The sequence below is a fragment of the Lactuca sativa genome, chromosome 3, assembly GCF_002870075.4.
Source record: "Lactuca sativa cultivar Salinas chromosome 3, Lsat_Salinas_v11, whole genome shotgun sequence".
NCBI classification, from domain to species: Eukaryota; Viridiplantae; Streptophyta; class Magnoliopsida; order Asterales; family Asteraceae; genus Lactuca; species Lactuca sativa.
Genome location: NC_056625.2, coordinates 820,569 through 837,758, shown reverse-complemented (window position 1 = coordinate 837,758; position 17,190 = coordinate 820,569). Strand labels below are relative to the sequence as shown.

The 17,190-nt window shown below is 34.6% G+C and overlaps 1 protein-coding gene and 1 long non-coding RNA gene across 9 annotated transcripts; both read left to right on the top strand.

The window, feature by feature from the left end:
- Nucleotides 1-219: 219 nt before the first annotated feature.
- LOC111892915 (uncharacterized) lies at nucleotides 220-4,054 on the top strand. Of its 8 annotated transcripts, none has more exons than XR_002850728.3 (7): nucleotides 220-883; nucleotides 1,034-1,088; nucleotides 1,158-1,206; nucleotides 1,276-1,461; nucleotides 1,553-1,638; nucleotides 1,748-1,820; nucleotides 2,334-2,572. It is a non-coding gene; the product is annotated as an uncharacterized LOC111892915 (long non-coding RNA). The 8 variants fall into 8 exon arrangements; XR_002850727.3 differs by having other exon boundaries at nucleotides 221-613; XR_006188938.2 differs by having other exon boundaries at nucleotides 1,034-1,206.
- Nucleotides 4,055-5,665: 1,611 nt separating this feature from the next.
- Nucleotides 5,666-7,225, top strand: LOC111892867 (zinc finger protein ZAT1). Its single transcript, XM_023888926.3, has one exon. It carries the CDS (start codon nucleotides 5,873-5,875, stop codon nucleotides 6,983-6,985), a length of 1,113 nt encoding a protein of 370 aa, XP_023744694.2. The 5' UTR covers nucleotides 5,666-5,872; the 3' UTR covers nucleotides 6,986-7,225.
- The last annotated feature ends 9,965 nt before the right edge of the window (nucleotides 7,226-17,190 follow it).

Below are 17,190 nucleotides of genomic sequence, written 5' to 3'. Positions count from 1 at the left end.
TATATATATATATATATATATATATATATATATATATATATATATATATATATTAAAAATGTCTAAAGTTAGGAACAGTAAAGTTGCTAACTTTTTGGCAGTTTTGGTCCTTGGTTTATACGTGTGTTTATAATTCTATATCTTTTCTTTTATAGGTCATATTTTGACACTTTGTTTATTTTTGGTGGATACGTATTCTTTCCACCGCCCATCTAAACCAATAGAGATGGGCTTGTCTGACGCTGTTCCACGAGTTTACTCCCTCAACCATGGTCACCGCCTCACTATCCTGTAACCCACCGCCTTCATCTCGATCCTTCCTCAAACCTCTTCGTCTCCACCACTTCTCCCTTTTTCTTCATTACCCACTCATCTTCTCCATTTGATACCTTCATCGACATCCTACTATTTGGTCACAACTCATCTTCATCGACATCTAACCACCGATATCAACACCGCCTCTGACTCCTTTCACCTGACACCACTTGTCTGATCCTTACGGAACCCCGTTTTTGAAACCGCGGGGACGTGGCGACGGCTACACCAACGGAGACGCTACAGAAGGCGAACTCTCGGGAAGGGTTTTCGAACACTGCAGTGGAGCCGGAAGCGGGTTAGTATTCAGTCGGTTTCCTCCTCACCGTCCCCTCCCACCTCCACTATGTTCCAATCGGAGGTTTAGAGTGGTTTACATGCTGTCACTGCTGCCATATCACCTCTATTTTTCGTCGATTCCAATCTACCTCTATTTTCCGTTGATTTTGTTTCTCTCTGTTTTGTTGTCTCTATTTGTGCGTATCTTCTTCTTCTTCTTCACACCTTCACTTGTCTTTCAATTTCCGTCCCACTTTGTTTTTTTGTTAGCATCGATTCCTTATAGATGGTTAGTAATTAGTCGTGCTTTCTTTACTTCACCACATTGTGCAATAATTAACCGTTCTTTCTTTAGTAATCAACCGAAATATGTAGTCCCTATTTCACCAATCAGCCCTAATATTTGATTTCTTTCTTTATTTTGTTACTGTGTTTCCAGTTTTACTACTATTGTTGTTGGCCAACAATGCCCTAACATTAATTTCTTAGAGATGGTTAGTAATCAACACTTCTGCTGATTTCGTTATTTTTGTGAACACTGACTTCTTATGGTGTGTTGTTAGTGCCATCTGTGTCGCCTCTGGTGAGAGGTTGAAGATGCCGACAATGGAGGTATTAATGAAATTTTCGGTTTCATTTGATCGATATCAGCACCCATATGTTTTTGATTGTTTGTTGCAGAAGTTCATCTGAAAATAGGAAAGGGGAAAATAGGAAAATGCTGCAAGTTTGATGGACAAGTTGATGGGGCAAATCAAAGTCTTAGGGCTCTTAAAGACACTTCGAGGAGGTAGATTGGAGAATGAGCTAACAATAACAGATGGTATTCTCTAAAATGAGGATTTTCAGAGAATCAAACAGCTAAAAGTAAGTTTTGATTATACACCACAATATCAATATGTGATTATTCTGCTACTTACAATTATACATTTTTAAAATATTTTTTTTTTGGAAATAGTCATTCTAAATCAACAGCTTATGAAATCAACAACATCCTATGAGGTCCCAACTCATTTTGAAAAGACTCAATGGATTTCACTTAAAGTAAGTCTCAAAAATATTTTTTTATTTAATTTTATTTTATCATGTAAGGATTATTTATTAGTTATAAAAGGAGTATATAAATTATGAAATGAATTGATGTGGAGGAAAGGAAGGCTTTGATCAAATCGGGAAAGAGAAGATAGGGAAAAATACCAATCAAGAGCTGCTACCAAGTGGAAAAGGTCTGTTTTTTTATTTATAAACATTTTATATTTCATTCAAGAACCAAAATATGCAAACAAGTTTGTATTTTTTACTTATATATTTATTCATTTTTTTTTTTTCAAATTTACATAAGAACATGTATTTAGAAAAACTATATAGTCTAAAGAAGATCCACTTTGTTTCTGGATAAACGATTGAAAAGAATAAGATTTTATTTAGTGTTATTTTTTGTATATGTTGATTTTGTTTTTTCGTTTGTTTTCAAATTGATTTGTTAAATATGGACAGTTTGTTATTCATAGCTCACTAATGTTGTAGATTTTGTTTTGTCTGTCTGTGTGGGACTGATTGTGTTTATGTATATTGTGAATATGAGTGTTATGGACTATTGTAATCCATCCCTTACTCTTATCCATGAACATTGCTTGAAACCTTTGTGGTTGACTACTAATGTATCCACAAAACACAATTATATCAACGAAAGATGACCCTTCTTAAAAATGGTCTAACTATCCTTTATTATGATGCAGGTGCTTCATATCTTTAATTGATGTTGTTGTGCGAACTATAATTTTACAGGTAAGCCAAACATCCTATAAAGAAGGTGAAAAGAAAGTTCCTACACAAGGATCCTTTGATTTCATGACATATTGACTTAATACTACATGTCTATTTTCTATAGTTTGTCAATGATCTGATTAATGCAAGAGCTAACATGTACATATTTGTTTTATAATATTTTTTTAAGTGTTTGATTTTTTTGAAGAAATCCACTCAGGTCTCATGAATCTATTTTCTAACATTTAACATATTTTGATTTGCTCGCATTTCAGATATTCAATGTTTAAGATTTCTAAAATCAATGAAATTCTAAGTATGGCTCAAATATTAGCATCACTTTCATAAAGGACCGGGTATAGTTTTTGTATATGGCTGAAAGGATGTCTTTACTTAATAGTTATGCAATCACTATTTAACAATCAACTCTCCATTCTTAATCTTTTTCTTACATTATTTTTTATATACTAATAGCCACTTAATTTTTTAGCCCCATAATAGAATTGTATATAGTTTTCATATAACAACTTAGTAAAAAATCATTATATTTTTTTACCCTTTTCAATCTTTTTTTTTTTTTTTTTTTTTTTTTTTTTTTTTTTTTTTTTTTTCTTTCAGCCTATAAAAATTTCTAATATTTTTTCAAACTACCCATCTTAACAACTTAGAAAAAAACCCATTATATTTGTATATTTTATAAAATTCAACCAAACACTTTTTTCTGTCGTGTCAGTTTCCTCTTCCCATTTTACAATTTGGTACAACTATCTAGATGTCTTTCGTCTATTTAAAAAACTGAAATTAGAAAAAATAAAAATAAATAACCATAAGAATAAAATTTTTTATTCTTTTCTTTAAGAGTCTTTTCTACCTTTTTTTTAAACGGGACCTATTTGGTAATTTTATTTTAGGACGTGCATGTTACTCAGTATGATATAAAGAAATTAAGATCCTTGAAGGTCTCTCGAAATTGGATTTCTACGTTTAATGCCCTAAATTTTGCAGGTAGTTATTTTAGGACGTCCATGTTACTCGATTTTTGTAGTTTTGAATTTGGCTGGATTTGACAAGTAATATAAGTTTGGCCGATCTCGCTCCTAATGATGGTTAAGACTTAAGAGTATTTTAATATGTGACATGTTTGGTTGGCTGAAACAGATCTTGATTTATATTATCTTCACATTTAGGTACGAAATAGGTTATCCGTAAGAAATAATATCAAGATTTATATTACATAACGAAACATTCACATATTGTGGATGATATCTTTCAGTCATGTGACGAAGCTAATAGGATTATACATTGAAAAAGTTATAAACAAAAATCATAAATTTCAATTATCTCTTAAAATTATAAGAAAGACCGACCATTAACATTAGGTGTTTGGTTAAACTTAATAGTCTTAAATCACATTTATTAACGGTTTCAAATAATACCATATAATATAAATAAAAAAACACCATGAAATATTAATTTATTAAATGACGTTTTGTTTTTGCTTTCTTTATGCAATAAATGTGTTTGGGGTTGGCACAAAGCTCAGTTAAGCCTCTCTACCTTTTCATTTTTCCAACAGGTATCACATAAGGTGAGATTTGTGATTAAATAGAGAATGAGTGAGATGACAACAACCCCTATGTACGCTATGTTGCTATTTGTAGAAATACTTTTTTGCTAAACCATATATTACCTCTTTGCATTCCGGACCCGTTTATGCGTGTGGAACCGAAACATGAAGAGTTGAACCGGGTTCATCCAAATGAGTTTCACTATACTGATGTTAAGTGGGGTTTTTTTTGCATATCTTAGAACAAAATACTAAAATAGGGCAATATATTTTCATTTTAATGTTTAGCTTTATGTAATTTGGATCTTATTTTTTTTATGCAAAGAGCAATGTCCTTTATTTTAATTATTTTAAGTATTAAAATTGTAAAAGGGCGAATTGCAGAGAATAACAATATATTTAACTGAGGCTACCAATTAAGACAATGTATTATACTTGAACACAAAAGCAACACCTTCCAACCCCGCAACGCGGGAGTACACATCTAGTTTTTTTTTAAAAGAATCATAGGAATAATATAAGAAGCAACATTTAAAATAGTATATATTGATATAAAATAATTTTTTTGATATAATGTAACAATGTTAAAAAAAAAAAAATAATAAGTAAATAAATAACTCAAGACATGTTTTATAGGTCCAGATTAGTTTAAGAATTAAATTAAGGCATTTTCTTAAGATGTTATGTCCACGTTTTATCTTTGGGATAATGACTTGAAAGGGTAATGAACTTTTGACTTTTGTCACATTTAGTCACTAAACTTTTTTTCGTTATCTATTTGCCATTGAACTATTGAAATTGTTCACATTTTACCCTTATGACCGGCTGTTGCCGGTCATAAGGGTAAAATGTGAACAGTTTCAATAGTTCAATGACAAATAGATAACGAAAAAAAGTTTAGTGACTAAATATGAACAAAATTGAGAGTTCGTTTCCCTGTAAAAAGTTCACATTTAGTCATTGAACTTGTTAGAGGGAAACGAACTTTCGATTTTGTTCACATTTAGTCACTAAACTTTTTTTCGTTATCTATTTGCCACTAAACTATTGAAACTATTCACATTTTACCCTTATGACCGGTAACAGCCGGTCATAAGGGTAAAATGTGAACAATTTCAATAGTTCAATGGCAAATAGATAACAAAAAAAAATTTAGTGACTAAATGTGACAAAAGTCGAAAGTTCGTTACCCTTTCAAGTCATTATCCCTTTATCTTTTTTCTGTGAAAACTTAGCGTATGACTATTTTTAAATATAGTATAATTAAAAGTCATAAAAAATAGATGAATAGCTTTGTCACCAAATCAAACTAGTAATGGATATGCAAATATTTATTTAAGCTATGCAAACATACTATCTAATACATAATTTATCTATTTCTAAAAAATCAATACATGTACGAAAAATTGAAGGATGCAAACTTTGTTATGAACTAGATCCGCCTATTATGTTAACCATGAACATGTTGCTAAGGTTTTTGGAACTTTATAAAGAAAACTTGAACATCAAGTAGAAGGTTTACTATATTGAACTAAGATATTTATAAACCATATATAGGTTTAGAGAAGAAAATTAATAAAATTAATAAGATATAACCTTAGCATTCTCTAAGGGCCTTTCACTTTTGAAAAAGCCCAAAATGTACTCGTCTTAAACAAGCGTGATAATTAAGGGGTTAACAAACCTTAAATGTCATCCATTTTTAGGGATCATAAAGTTATTGTTTTTTTTTTTTTTTTTTTTTTTTTTTTTTAAATTTTTTGAGGTGGTCTATGCAATTAAATGATTTTAGGGACCCGTCGTGTAGCTTTTCAAAAGCTAGAAGGACTATAGTTGGTAATAATAATTTAGTCTTAAGTGAAGGGTAGTTTTGAAAGTCATAGCAAAGCTGAAGGGTAAAAGTTGTAATTTTGTATAATTAAAGGCCTCCTTTTTAGCGGAGGAATGCTTGTCACCTACTCCTCCCCTTCATCAATCTCATGCTACACCGCTAGAGAGAGAAACAAGGATCGCACCTCTGTACCTGTACAGAGAGAAACAGCACACACATACTACACACACACTGCGTGTAGGATCTCTTCCATGGAGGGAAGAATGTGTAAGATATGTAATAAGGTGTTCTCTAATGGCAGAGCTTTGGGTGGTCATATGAGATCTCATTTAGTCACCTTACCCATTCCATGGAAGAAACCAATTCATGCGTTGCAACTCAGTAGTCGCACCACAACCGACTCAACTACTTCAGCTTCACTATCATGTGATCATTCGGAGGATGACGAAGACCAGGAGAAGATTTTGATGTACGGATTAAGGGAGAATCCTAAGAGAAGCTTCAGAGTGGCGGATCCGGAGTTTATGGATCACGGAGGGTCCGGGTTTGTGCTTCAGGAAGACAGGGAGAGTGAGACGGAGGTGAACCGAAAGATGAATCCGACTCGGAAGAGATCGAAGAGAGCCAGGGTTACGCGTTCGGTGAAGGAACCGAGTTTGAGTACTGATTTGGAACCGGTGATCATGAGTTCGGTATCTGATCATATTAATTCTGCCGAGGAGGATGTTGCTCTGTGTTTGATGATGCTTTCACGTGATGTCTTGAGCTTCATTAACTCAGGCGAGTCTAATCCGAGCCAGAATCGGTCCAAGTACCAGTGCGAGACTTGCGACAAAGTGTTCGACTCGTTCCAAGCACTGGGTGGTCATAAAACGAGTCACCGGAAAATCGATAACGATTTCGCTTTCTCCGGCGGTGGCAACAAGTCTAGGAAGAATGTAGCTCAGGATGATGGGAAATTACATGAATGCCCGTATTGTTATCGGGTGTTCGGGTCGGGTCAAGCATTGGGTGGGCATAAGAGGTCACATGTATTGGGCTCATCAACAACAACTGCTTCAGACTCTTTTGGTGGTAAAGGCGATGCAAGTGTAAATTTGGTTAATTCTACCAAAGCCCAGGGTAATTTGGTAATTATAGATCTTAACTTGCCAGCTCCAACTGAAGATGAAGAAAACTCAGCCGTCTCGGATGCTGAATTTTACCAATCCCCGTTGCATCTTTGACTCTGCAGTGATGTCAAATTACATACCCTTCTACCAAAGCCCAGGGTAATTCTACCCTTCTCGATTTGATTAAATTTTCTTCTTTGAACCTGATGTGGGGTATATTGGGGAATTTAGTCCATTGTCAAAAAGAAAAGAAAAGAAATTCTGAAAAAATTTCAGATACATGCCTTTGTATTGGAATTTTTCTCTCATGAAGTTATCTTCTCGGCTTCTCCTATAAATTATTATTATTTTTTATTGTTCGTATACATAAATAAAACATAGTAATTAAGGCTCTTCGGCCTATTGGTATTAAAAGTTAACGGATAAACGTTACTTAACTAAAATTTAAAGGTTCAAGTACTCCTGTGGAAAAACAAAAATGATTTAGGAGAATACGTATCTTTTATTCGTATTCATATATTGACAATTTTTTTTTTGTACATAATAAAACAACTAATTTGTTTTAACTGTTTAAATTACACCAATATTACCAGCTAATACATGTTTTAACCGGTAACTCAAAGAGAAAATGACTTAGGAGGGTAACTACCTCTTATCCGTGTTCACATATTGACAACTTTTTATTTTTTGTACATAAGAAAGCAACTAACTTGTTTTAACTATGTAACATCCCAAAGATCATGACAAAAAATTTCGTTTTTAATTTAATACTAAAACAATAATTGTCAAACCATTAATTTAATACTCCGGCATTTGGCCCCGCCCGACATCAGGCCCCGCCTTGCATCGAGCCCCGTTCGGTATACAGATCTGTCTCTCTTAGGCCCCACCTGTCTCCGGGCCCCACCCGCTAAACACATACAATTATATAACATGCTAACACATAAAGAAACATACTCTATTGTATCCCTGTCCTAAGAAACATACTCTGCTAATAATAAGATACGAAACTTCGTCCGTACTCAGCTAGTTCTAGCCAGGGCTTCAGCAGTGCAAGGTGTGTCTCCTCACTGTGTGAATGTGTCTAAGGCCACAATGCCAGCCCATGTAGTCTATGAGTAGGAAGATCCGAGGGTTAGCCCTAGGCATTGTATGCTAGTATGTTATTCCAGACCAAGGTCCAATGACGGGCGGGTGCCCGAGGAATGTTTGCATGTTAGATTATACTTGTTGTCTATGTGATACTTGTATGTGCCTGGTTGGGAGGTGAGTGTGGACGAGGTCCCGTATCTCATCACTAGTTGAGTACGGACGATGTTCCGTATCTCATTATTAGCAAAGTATTTTTCTTAGGACAGGGATATAGTAGAGTATGTTTATTTATGTGTTAGCGTGTTATATGATTGTATGTGTTTAGCGGGCGGGGCCCGGAGACAGGCGGGGCCTAAGAGAGACATATCTGTATACCGAGCGGGACTCGATGTCAGGCGGGGCCCGATGCCGGAGTATTAAATTAATAGTTTGACAATTATGGTTTTAGTATTAAATTAAAAACGAAATTTTTGGTCATGATTTTTGAGATGTTACACAATTAAAACAAGTTAGTTGTTTTCTTATGTACAAAAAATAAGAAGTTGCCAATATGTGAACACGGATAAGAGGTAGTTACCCTCCTAAGTCATTTTCCCTTTGAGTTACCGGTTAAAACAGACATTAGCCGGTAATATTGGTGTAATTTAAACAGTTAAAGCAAGTTAGTTGCTTTATTATGTACAAAAAAGAAGAGTTTGCCAATATGTGAACACGGATAAGAGGTAGTTACCCTTTTAAGTCATTTTTCCAAAATTATGTATATATAAGAATAAAATAGTGGGTATGTGTAAATAGGTCCATAAAAAACATAATAAAAAGGTTATATAAAGATAATAAGAAAATAAGGTATCATACGAATGATCTTATTAAAAAGTTTTACATAATAATGAATTAATGACCATAACTTCGACACTTCGGAATTAACCACAAATTTAGAAATTTCTAATTTTCAAAACTATTTTTTCTTATAAAAGAAGTCGAAAATATGGTTTTAAAATTTTGAATTTGTTCATGATTTTCGTGTTTTTTGGTTGAGTTCCAGAATTGTTTATGTAACACTCCCGTAGATCCGGGCTAGTCAATTTAGAGACGATAAGCATCAAAAATGACTTTTTGATGGAAGATTATTTAGAAGGATTAATCTTAACCGATTTGTAGTATATGTCACAAGGTTTACGTGCATATAAAGAACGCCAAAATCCGAGTTATAACGAAGAAGTTATGACCTATCGAAATTTCGCGACAGAACCGACACGACCCAGCGCGACGTAAATAGTGAATTTAAGGTAGATAGATATCTATCCTTAGTGATCTAAACGAGAGTCGAAGATGTCTTCGATAGTAGTCCAACGATAAAAAGACAGACGAAAACGGAGTTCAGATGAAGGAGTTATGAATTTCGAACGGAGTTTTCCTGTCCCGGCCTACTAAAGATAATATATAAGTAATATATTTATAATATATTAAAAATAAAGTCAAAATTAGCCAATGGAGTCTAAACGAGAGTTGTAGAGCATAATCTCACCTACACGTCGATATAAAGAATGTCAAAAACGGAGTTTGTATGCGAAAGTTATGAATTTCTGAAGTTCGGGGCGTGAAACCCCAAAACTGTCAGATACCACGACATAGCAAGCAGTGCCACGACGTGGAAAGTCTTCTGACACCTCCGGGAGCCCCCCAGATGCAACCTGAGATGATGCATGCAGTGACGACCAAGCTCACGACGTGGAAAAAGGTGCCACGACGTGGCAAGGGCAGATTTTGCCCTATAAATTGATTTGAAGGGCCAACCAAGTTTGGTTGCTCATTCTCTCATCTCTCTCCCATATTACATCGTTTTACGTACAATTTTAACCCCTGAAGACCCGGTATCACCCCGAGACCCGAAGCAAGTCCCGAAGCCCGAAGACCCCGAGAAGAAAAGAGTTTACGAGCCGAAGCTCTGCCTGCGAGAAACCCGGTGTGTGAAGTGATCCCGGTTTCACCGAAGAATACTAACATTGCAAGCCGTAGTGTTGTCCGATCATCTTCTGATCAAGTGAGTGTGTGGTTACTTTCTTCTAACACATAAGTATGAAGTATTTGCTACGAAATATGTGCTATGTGTTTATATAATGTTGTTTATTTGAGATGTTGGTGGAATGGATGGACTATATAGGTTTTAATGAGTTAAACTGTATATGTATTTTATATCTACAAATATGTTGGGTAGGACATGGGTAGATGAGATCCGTGAGTATGGATCAAATCAAGAGATTAGTTTTAGATCCGTGAGTATGGATTAGACCAAGAGGTTAGTTTTAGATCCGGGAGTATGGGTCAGGTAAAGAGATTAAACTTGTTATTAGTCCAGGAGTATGGATTAAAACTAAGTTAATTGTCCCTAGTCCGGGAGTATGGATTGGGCACAGTTATAGATCCGGGAGTATGGATCAGATCATGATTAGGGTATAGTTAATTGTCCATATTCCGGGAGTATCGAATGGATACAATTATTGATCCGGGAGTATGGATCAGATCGTGAGGTTAGTTTTAGATCCGTGAGTATGGATCAGGGGAAAAGGTTAGTTTTAGATCCGTGAGTATAGGTCAGGTGAAAAGGTTAGTTTTAGATCCGTGAGTATGGATCGGGTGAAGAGGATAGTTTTAGATCCGTGAGTATGGATCGGGTGAAGAGGATAGTTTTGGTCATAAGACATCCTATGTGCTCATACAAACCCTAATGCTTGGATCTAGGTTTCTCTATTGTACATGCTTTGAATCCAAGACTATAAACCCTAATTCTAGCATATGGAAATCAATATTAACATATAATTGATGGGTTTTATGCATAAGAACAATCCTATGTGCTCATACAAACCCTAATGCTTGGATCTAGGTTTCTCTATTGTACATGCTTTGATTCCAAGACTAACAAACTTAGATCTAACATATTATAAACTGAATTAGGGTTTAGAGAATTACCTTTGATTGTTATATAGCAATAACAATCAATTCCTTGCTTGAATTGGCTTCAAAAGCTTAGTGCCTCAAGTGCTGCACCTCTAATGGAGTCACAAACACCTTATGCAACTTGGATGAAGAGGAGAAGAAGAGAGGCTACCCAAAAACGACTAGAAACCCTAGAGAATCAGTTGTGCACGTTTTTGGAGCCTAAGGGGTCCTTTATATACTTGTGTGGGCTGCTAGGGTTTCAGTCAAAACCCTAATGGACAGCTTTAACTCTAAGCAGCCCATGGAACCTTCTGGATAAGGCCATGGACGAAAATATGATGGGCTTCCATCATAATTTCGTTCACCCCTTGTTCCTTTAGCATTCCTTAGCCCAATAACTCAATTATCCAATAATTGCAGTCCAGTCCCCTAAGTTTAATTAATCTCTTTTAGCCACAAAATTAATTCTTAATTAATTCTTGACCAATATTAATTAAACAATATGATTTCTCCTTTAATATATTATTCTCATAATATATTAATAAATCATATTTAAACCTTTCTCTCCTCAATTCATCCTACATATTGCTATGGTGAAGGCAACCCAAAAGGACCATGCTCATAATCGGGTCAAGTACATACCAAAATAGTTATGGACTTAGACACTAATCCAACAGTCTCCCACTTGGATAAGTCTAATAACTATTTTCCGTATGACTTCAGAACCTGATCAGCAATCGTAGCTTTCAAAAGCCACTGTCAACTCTGATCTTATCAGATAGCGTGTCCTCTAGATAAGGGATTATATATTCCTCCATTCTCAAGATATCGTATAGACAAAAGACATGAATTTCAATCATTCTCTCTATACTGTTTCCCGACTTCCGATTTATGACGACTGACAACAGACTACAACTGAACATATCAACTTAGTCCCGGCTTGGCCAAGCGCTTAGGTGTCATCACTAAATCATCGAGAGGCCCATATATATTGCTTTTATCCCACTTTGGGTAAAAGGAATGGATAAACTTCGACTCAAATGCTCGCTTGCATTTATTGATCGAATCACACACAACAATAAGTTTTATAACACCAAGTTACTGGTGCGTTTACTTATTATCAATGTGCAACCGACCAACAAATAACAACTCACATGTCTCGGTTTCAAGAATATATAATTTTATCGTCTCACTAATCACTCGTGATAAATCCATGAAGTGATCTAAGTGAGCGTGGGTTTAATCCAATACTCTAATCTTATCAAAGCACTCATGAACTCTGCAGCAAACTTGTGCTATGTCTAAACACTTCAGATAATCTACAGACAGATTCATGACAGTCTTTATTCGTACCTACTCCCAACGTATGACTGACTGTGGATGTTTGAATAACCTAGTTATTCTGGAAGTCAAAACATGCAAATTGAAACATAACAATAATACTTAATCCTATATGGCCTCAAACTTGTGAGAGTAAATAAAACACTTCTATTTAACCACCATATGTATTACTCATTATTATTGTTTACTGTTTCAGAAAATCAACTTATTACTCAAATTACAACAATAGCTATCCCATGCATAAAGCATGCACACTATGTTTCCTATGGTCCTTACTTTGTGAAATAGATCAATTGAAAAACCTTTTCAATGATGCTCATTTCACAATTCCTTAATCCTAGTTGTTAGTGTAAGAACACAAGGTTCCTGCCACTACTAGAATATGCTAGATTCTAACATTTTATGCAACGATCATTTTGCAAAATCATAGCATAAAAGTCACCAAGGCTTGGCCAATGAAATTACAAATTACTCTATCGCAAATTGTTACAAGACAATTCTATAGACGTGAAGTCTCACATTCAAAGTACATTCCTTTGAACATCCTTCTTGCATAAAAGTTTCTAATCCAGACATAGATTCTTAATATGCAACTCCCAATATGGAAACATTTCCACATTTACCATATGACAACTCATTCTTAATAGAATCTTATCTATTCATAATAATGTCAATATGGTTCATCCAATACCATACTTCCAACTACTTACAAGCGACCAATCCTCAGCGAACTTTGGCTCGTCCTTTGATAGTTGTTCAATTATTTTAGTCAAAATCAATTCTAGTCCTTTTTCCCTCTTAATGCGCTAGACATTTGGAAAATTTTAGAATGGTAAAATATTATAGCATTTGCAATTGATCCTATACCCGAAGCGTATGGGACACGATACATAATGTCTTACATAAAGATATGATACTTTACCAATCTTTTGCCATAATATTTTATGTGTCATGTTTTCACAATTCGAACTATGAAGAGGGATGCCGTAATCATAATCGAATTTTAAGAACACACAATGTATCCTTTGACTGAAAATATTAAAATTTCTCAATCTAAGCTTTAGATTTTGAAACGAAGTATAATATTCTCTCCCTTAATTATATTAAAACAACTTTTCAACCCATGCAACTTTGCAAATTGAATCTTTGTTTTTCTATAATTAATATTGCTAACTTGCAATACTCGCCATAATAATCATACAATCATAACACTTATGCTCTCACTATCATGATGATTATTACCATATAAGCATAACACTTATGCTCCCACTAGCTTTGACATGTATTCAGAAAACAAATGAACTTTCAGAAAACAATGCCTATTGAATTTCTGAAATTCATATTTCTAATACCAGATGCTTCGATAAGCCTTTATCTAGGCTTCTTAACCTTATACACCTTTGTCTTAGATAGCTCATATGTGTGTTTAAACAATTCAGAACTTATGTTACTAAGTTCCAAATGTTGAAACTAACTGCCAAATCTCATAATTCGAACTATGGAAAGGGATGCCGTAACCATAATCGAATTTTGAGAATACAATTTTCACAATCGATATCTTCTTAAAATCTCTTTTAGTGAAAGCATTTCCTCACAGTCATTTTCACGAAGGAGGGAATCTTATGACACTTAGATTTTATGGTGTATGAGTTCCTATCCATGTGAATTTACCAAAACCAAGGTTTGCGACAAATCCAAACTCATATGGACTGAACTTTCTTAATCTTGATTTCTTGCCTTATGGTAGCACGAGTGCCCACCATGTCTTCCAAGTAGTTTAGTAACTTGTCAACACGATAGGTTTCTAACCTCAAGTCGTGTGCTAGTGATGATCGATAAGGTATATTCTTGATTTGTTCTTGAAACCTTTCAAGACCATTAAGACTCCCACTGACTCCTTGACATATAAGATTCTCTTGTCAAGAAACATTTCTTGACAAAGAAAATATTCAAGAGTTAGTGTAGTTCTTATCAAGAAAAAACACTTCACAAATTGGTCCTAGTTGGTCTTTGTCTTATCCAAGACATCACAACTTACCAATTTCTAATGTGCAAGAATAAGAAAACTTTTCCAAATTCCACATTTGATGAGTTTTATAAACCTACTTAAGACTTGCCACTCAATGTCACAATCTTGGAGTATGACTCTAAGACTTGATATTGGAACGAAATATGATTGACTTATTGATTTAACAATTTCTACAATACTCGATTCCTGTTCTTAGACATGCAATCGCACTAAGACTCACTTAGAGGATCTATTGAGACATGGTTCTTAATCTTTAAGACTTATCATAAAACACAATAAAAGGTACTCTCCCTTCTTCTTAGAAAGGAGAAACTTTTATTTTTCTGCCTACTTGATTCTTCTTTATTCGTTCTACTATTCATTGAAACTCTTTCAATCAACTCAGAATTACACTCAATCTTATAAGTATAATCATATTTACTAAACTTTAGTAAATCATGACGAATATCTTTGTCACTCTTGTGGTGGACTTGATCAACGCACAACCTTGTGTACTTGATCTCCTTGTCCTTCAATTGACACTTTGCCAAAGAATTAGTCTAAGTATCCCAAATGTGAAAGTTTTTTCATTCATCATACAATACACATTGCATGATTCCAAGTTTCTGTCCAATTGAAACTTGGGCGATGAGAAACTCTCCCTATTTGGTAAACTTTTGACATTTCCACAAATAACATAATTAAGAATCAAATCCATTGTTGCTAATAATAGAAACATTCAAACATCAATTTTTTCATACATGCCATCGCAAGGATAAATAAGATAAAATCAAAATTCATTTTATTGCAGAAAAAATTTGTCCTTACAATGCAATTCAATTGAAAAACTATGTTATTACATATTTCTTAACAATCTATTCTAACTCCAAGTAGTAGCTCAAGAATCCATTCTTCAAGTAATGCGATCGAAATCCATTTCTTCATGATTAGATTCAGCTCACTTCTCTTCTCAAGCTTCCTCTCTTTTCTTCGATCCTACAAAACATCAAAATGTAATCTTATCACATCATGTATTAAGAATCTAGAATAGGAACTCAAAAGAGTTAGATAATGGATTTTACCTGAAGTAGAGCCATACGTATTGACTCTCCCATCTCTTAGATTTTTCAGGTAGTTAGGGCAGCTTCGTCTCCAATGCCCCTTCTCTTGGCAATAAAAGCAAATGGACTCCTTTGGCACAACACATCGGACAATCACAGACTTAGTTCCTTATGGACTTCCAATGTTGCCAGTGTCCATTGAAGTTTGGGAGTTTGATTCACTAGACAAATTTGCTTGACCAGCACGCCAAATCATTGCTGATTCAGCAGCTATAAGCAAATAAGTGAGATCAATTAGGGTCACGTCGTGGTCCATCATATAGTACTCTCTAACGAACTCACTATATGATTCAAGAAGTGACTGAAGAACCCAGTCAACAGCCAATTCGCTTGAAATCTCGACACCCAACATGCTTAACCTATCAATGTGTGACTTCATCTCTAAGACGTGTGCACACACAAGTTTCCCATCTTCGTGTTTACTTGCCAAAAGGGCTTGAGTGAGCTTGAAATTTTCAAGCCTTTGAACTTGTGGGTAAGGGAGAATAATTGGAGGAGGTGGATGAAGTGAAGCATGACTCTCATTTCCTCGATCGTATCTCGGAATGTCATCTTCATTCAGAAAGCTTGTTCCAAAGGATTTGGGAAGACCATTGTAAGATTCAGACATCTACAAAACGGGAGAAAATTCAAGTTAAGTTGATTAAAATTCTTGATGCAGCACCCAAATGAAACATCAAGCTAGGATCCAACACAATACTCTACAACCTAGAAGAGGGATGCCGTAATCTAGTTGCAGAATATTTGAAGGTAGGTAAATGACGATTTACCAATTTCCACCATGAAAAACGAAAAAGAAGTTTAAGTTTTAAATGAATTGAAACTCCTAGATCTTTTGAGATTCATTGAACTTTTCAATGGCATGTTTAATCTCGATTATGCCCCACTATTTGTGACTGGGATGCCGAGGATCACAAACAAGGAGTGAATAACCATACGAATCACGTGGTGCGCCCAATGCTACTATCACCTAATCAATGTGCCAGTTACCCACACACGCTCCATTGATCTATGATAAGCATCAAGTCACCCTTCGCTACCAATGTCATCCCCAAATTAGTGTGCCGGTTAACCACACACGCTCCACTAACGTTTGACAGGGGTACGAAGTGTAATTCCATGGGTTAGCATACAATTTCACATTTTTCCTAAAGTAACTATGATTTGGGAATTTGAAAAAACATTTAGTTACTTTGTACTTCATTATACTTATAATGGAAGGTTTCTGTCCTATCCTACCCGTTCGGCTAACGACCCTCCACTAGTCAAGAGTGCGGTGGGTAAGAGTGGATACCCATTCAATTGCTATTTTATAGGCAATTTCCTTAAACACCCCTTATAGACCAGCTTTATGAATGAGGCCTACTAACGGTAAGACTGACTGTTTACTCATACATATATATAATATTATTCTTTTAATGTTATATATAGTATAGGGTGTATTTTACACTTTTAAAATACTAGGTGGTTTAATTTAGTAAAATTATACTTTTAATTTAATTAAATGTAAACCAAAACTTTATGGGTTTATTAAATCACTTTTAATTATACACTTTAATTAATTAATAAAACCATAAGGGTGTGATTTGAACTTTTCAAAATACTAGGGTTTTAGAATTTAACATTTCAAAATTAAACTTTTAATTAACTTTTAAATTCCAAAAACTTGAGGGCAAGTTTTGAAACATTTCAAAACATAAGGGATCAAATAACAAATAACATAAATTAAAAAATTAATTTGGTGATTATCTACATTTGACCTAGTCTCATTTTATTCATAAGATAATTACCAAAAAAATTTAAATGATCCATATTTATCA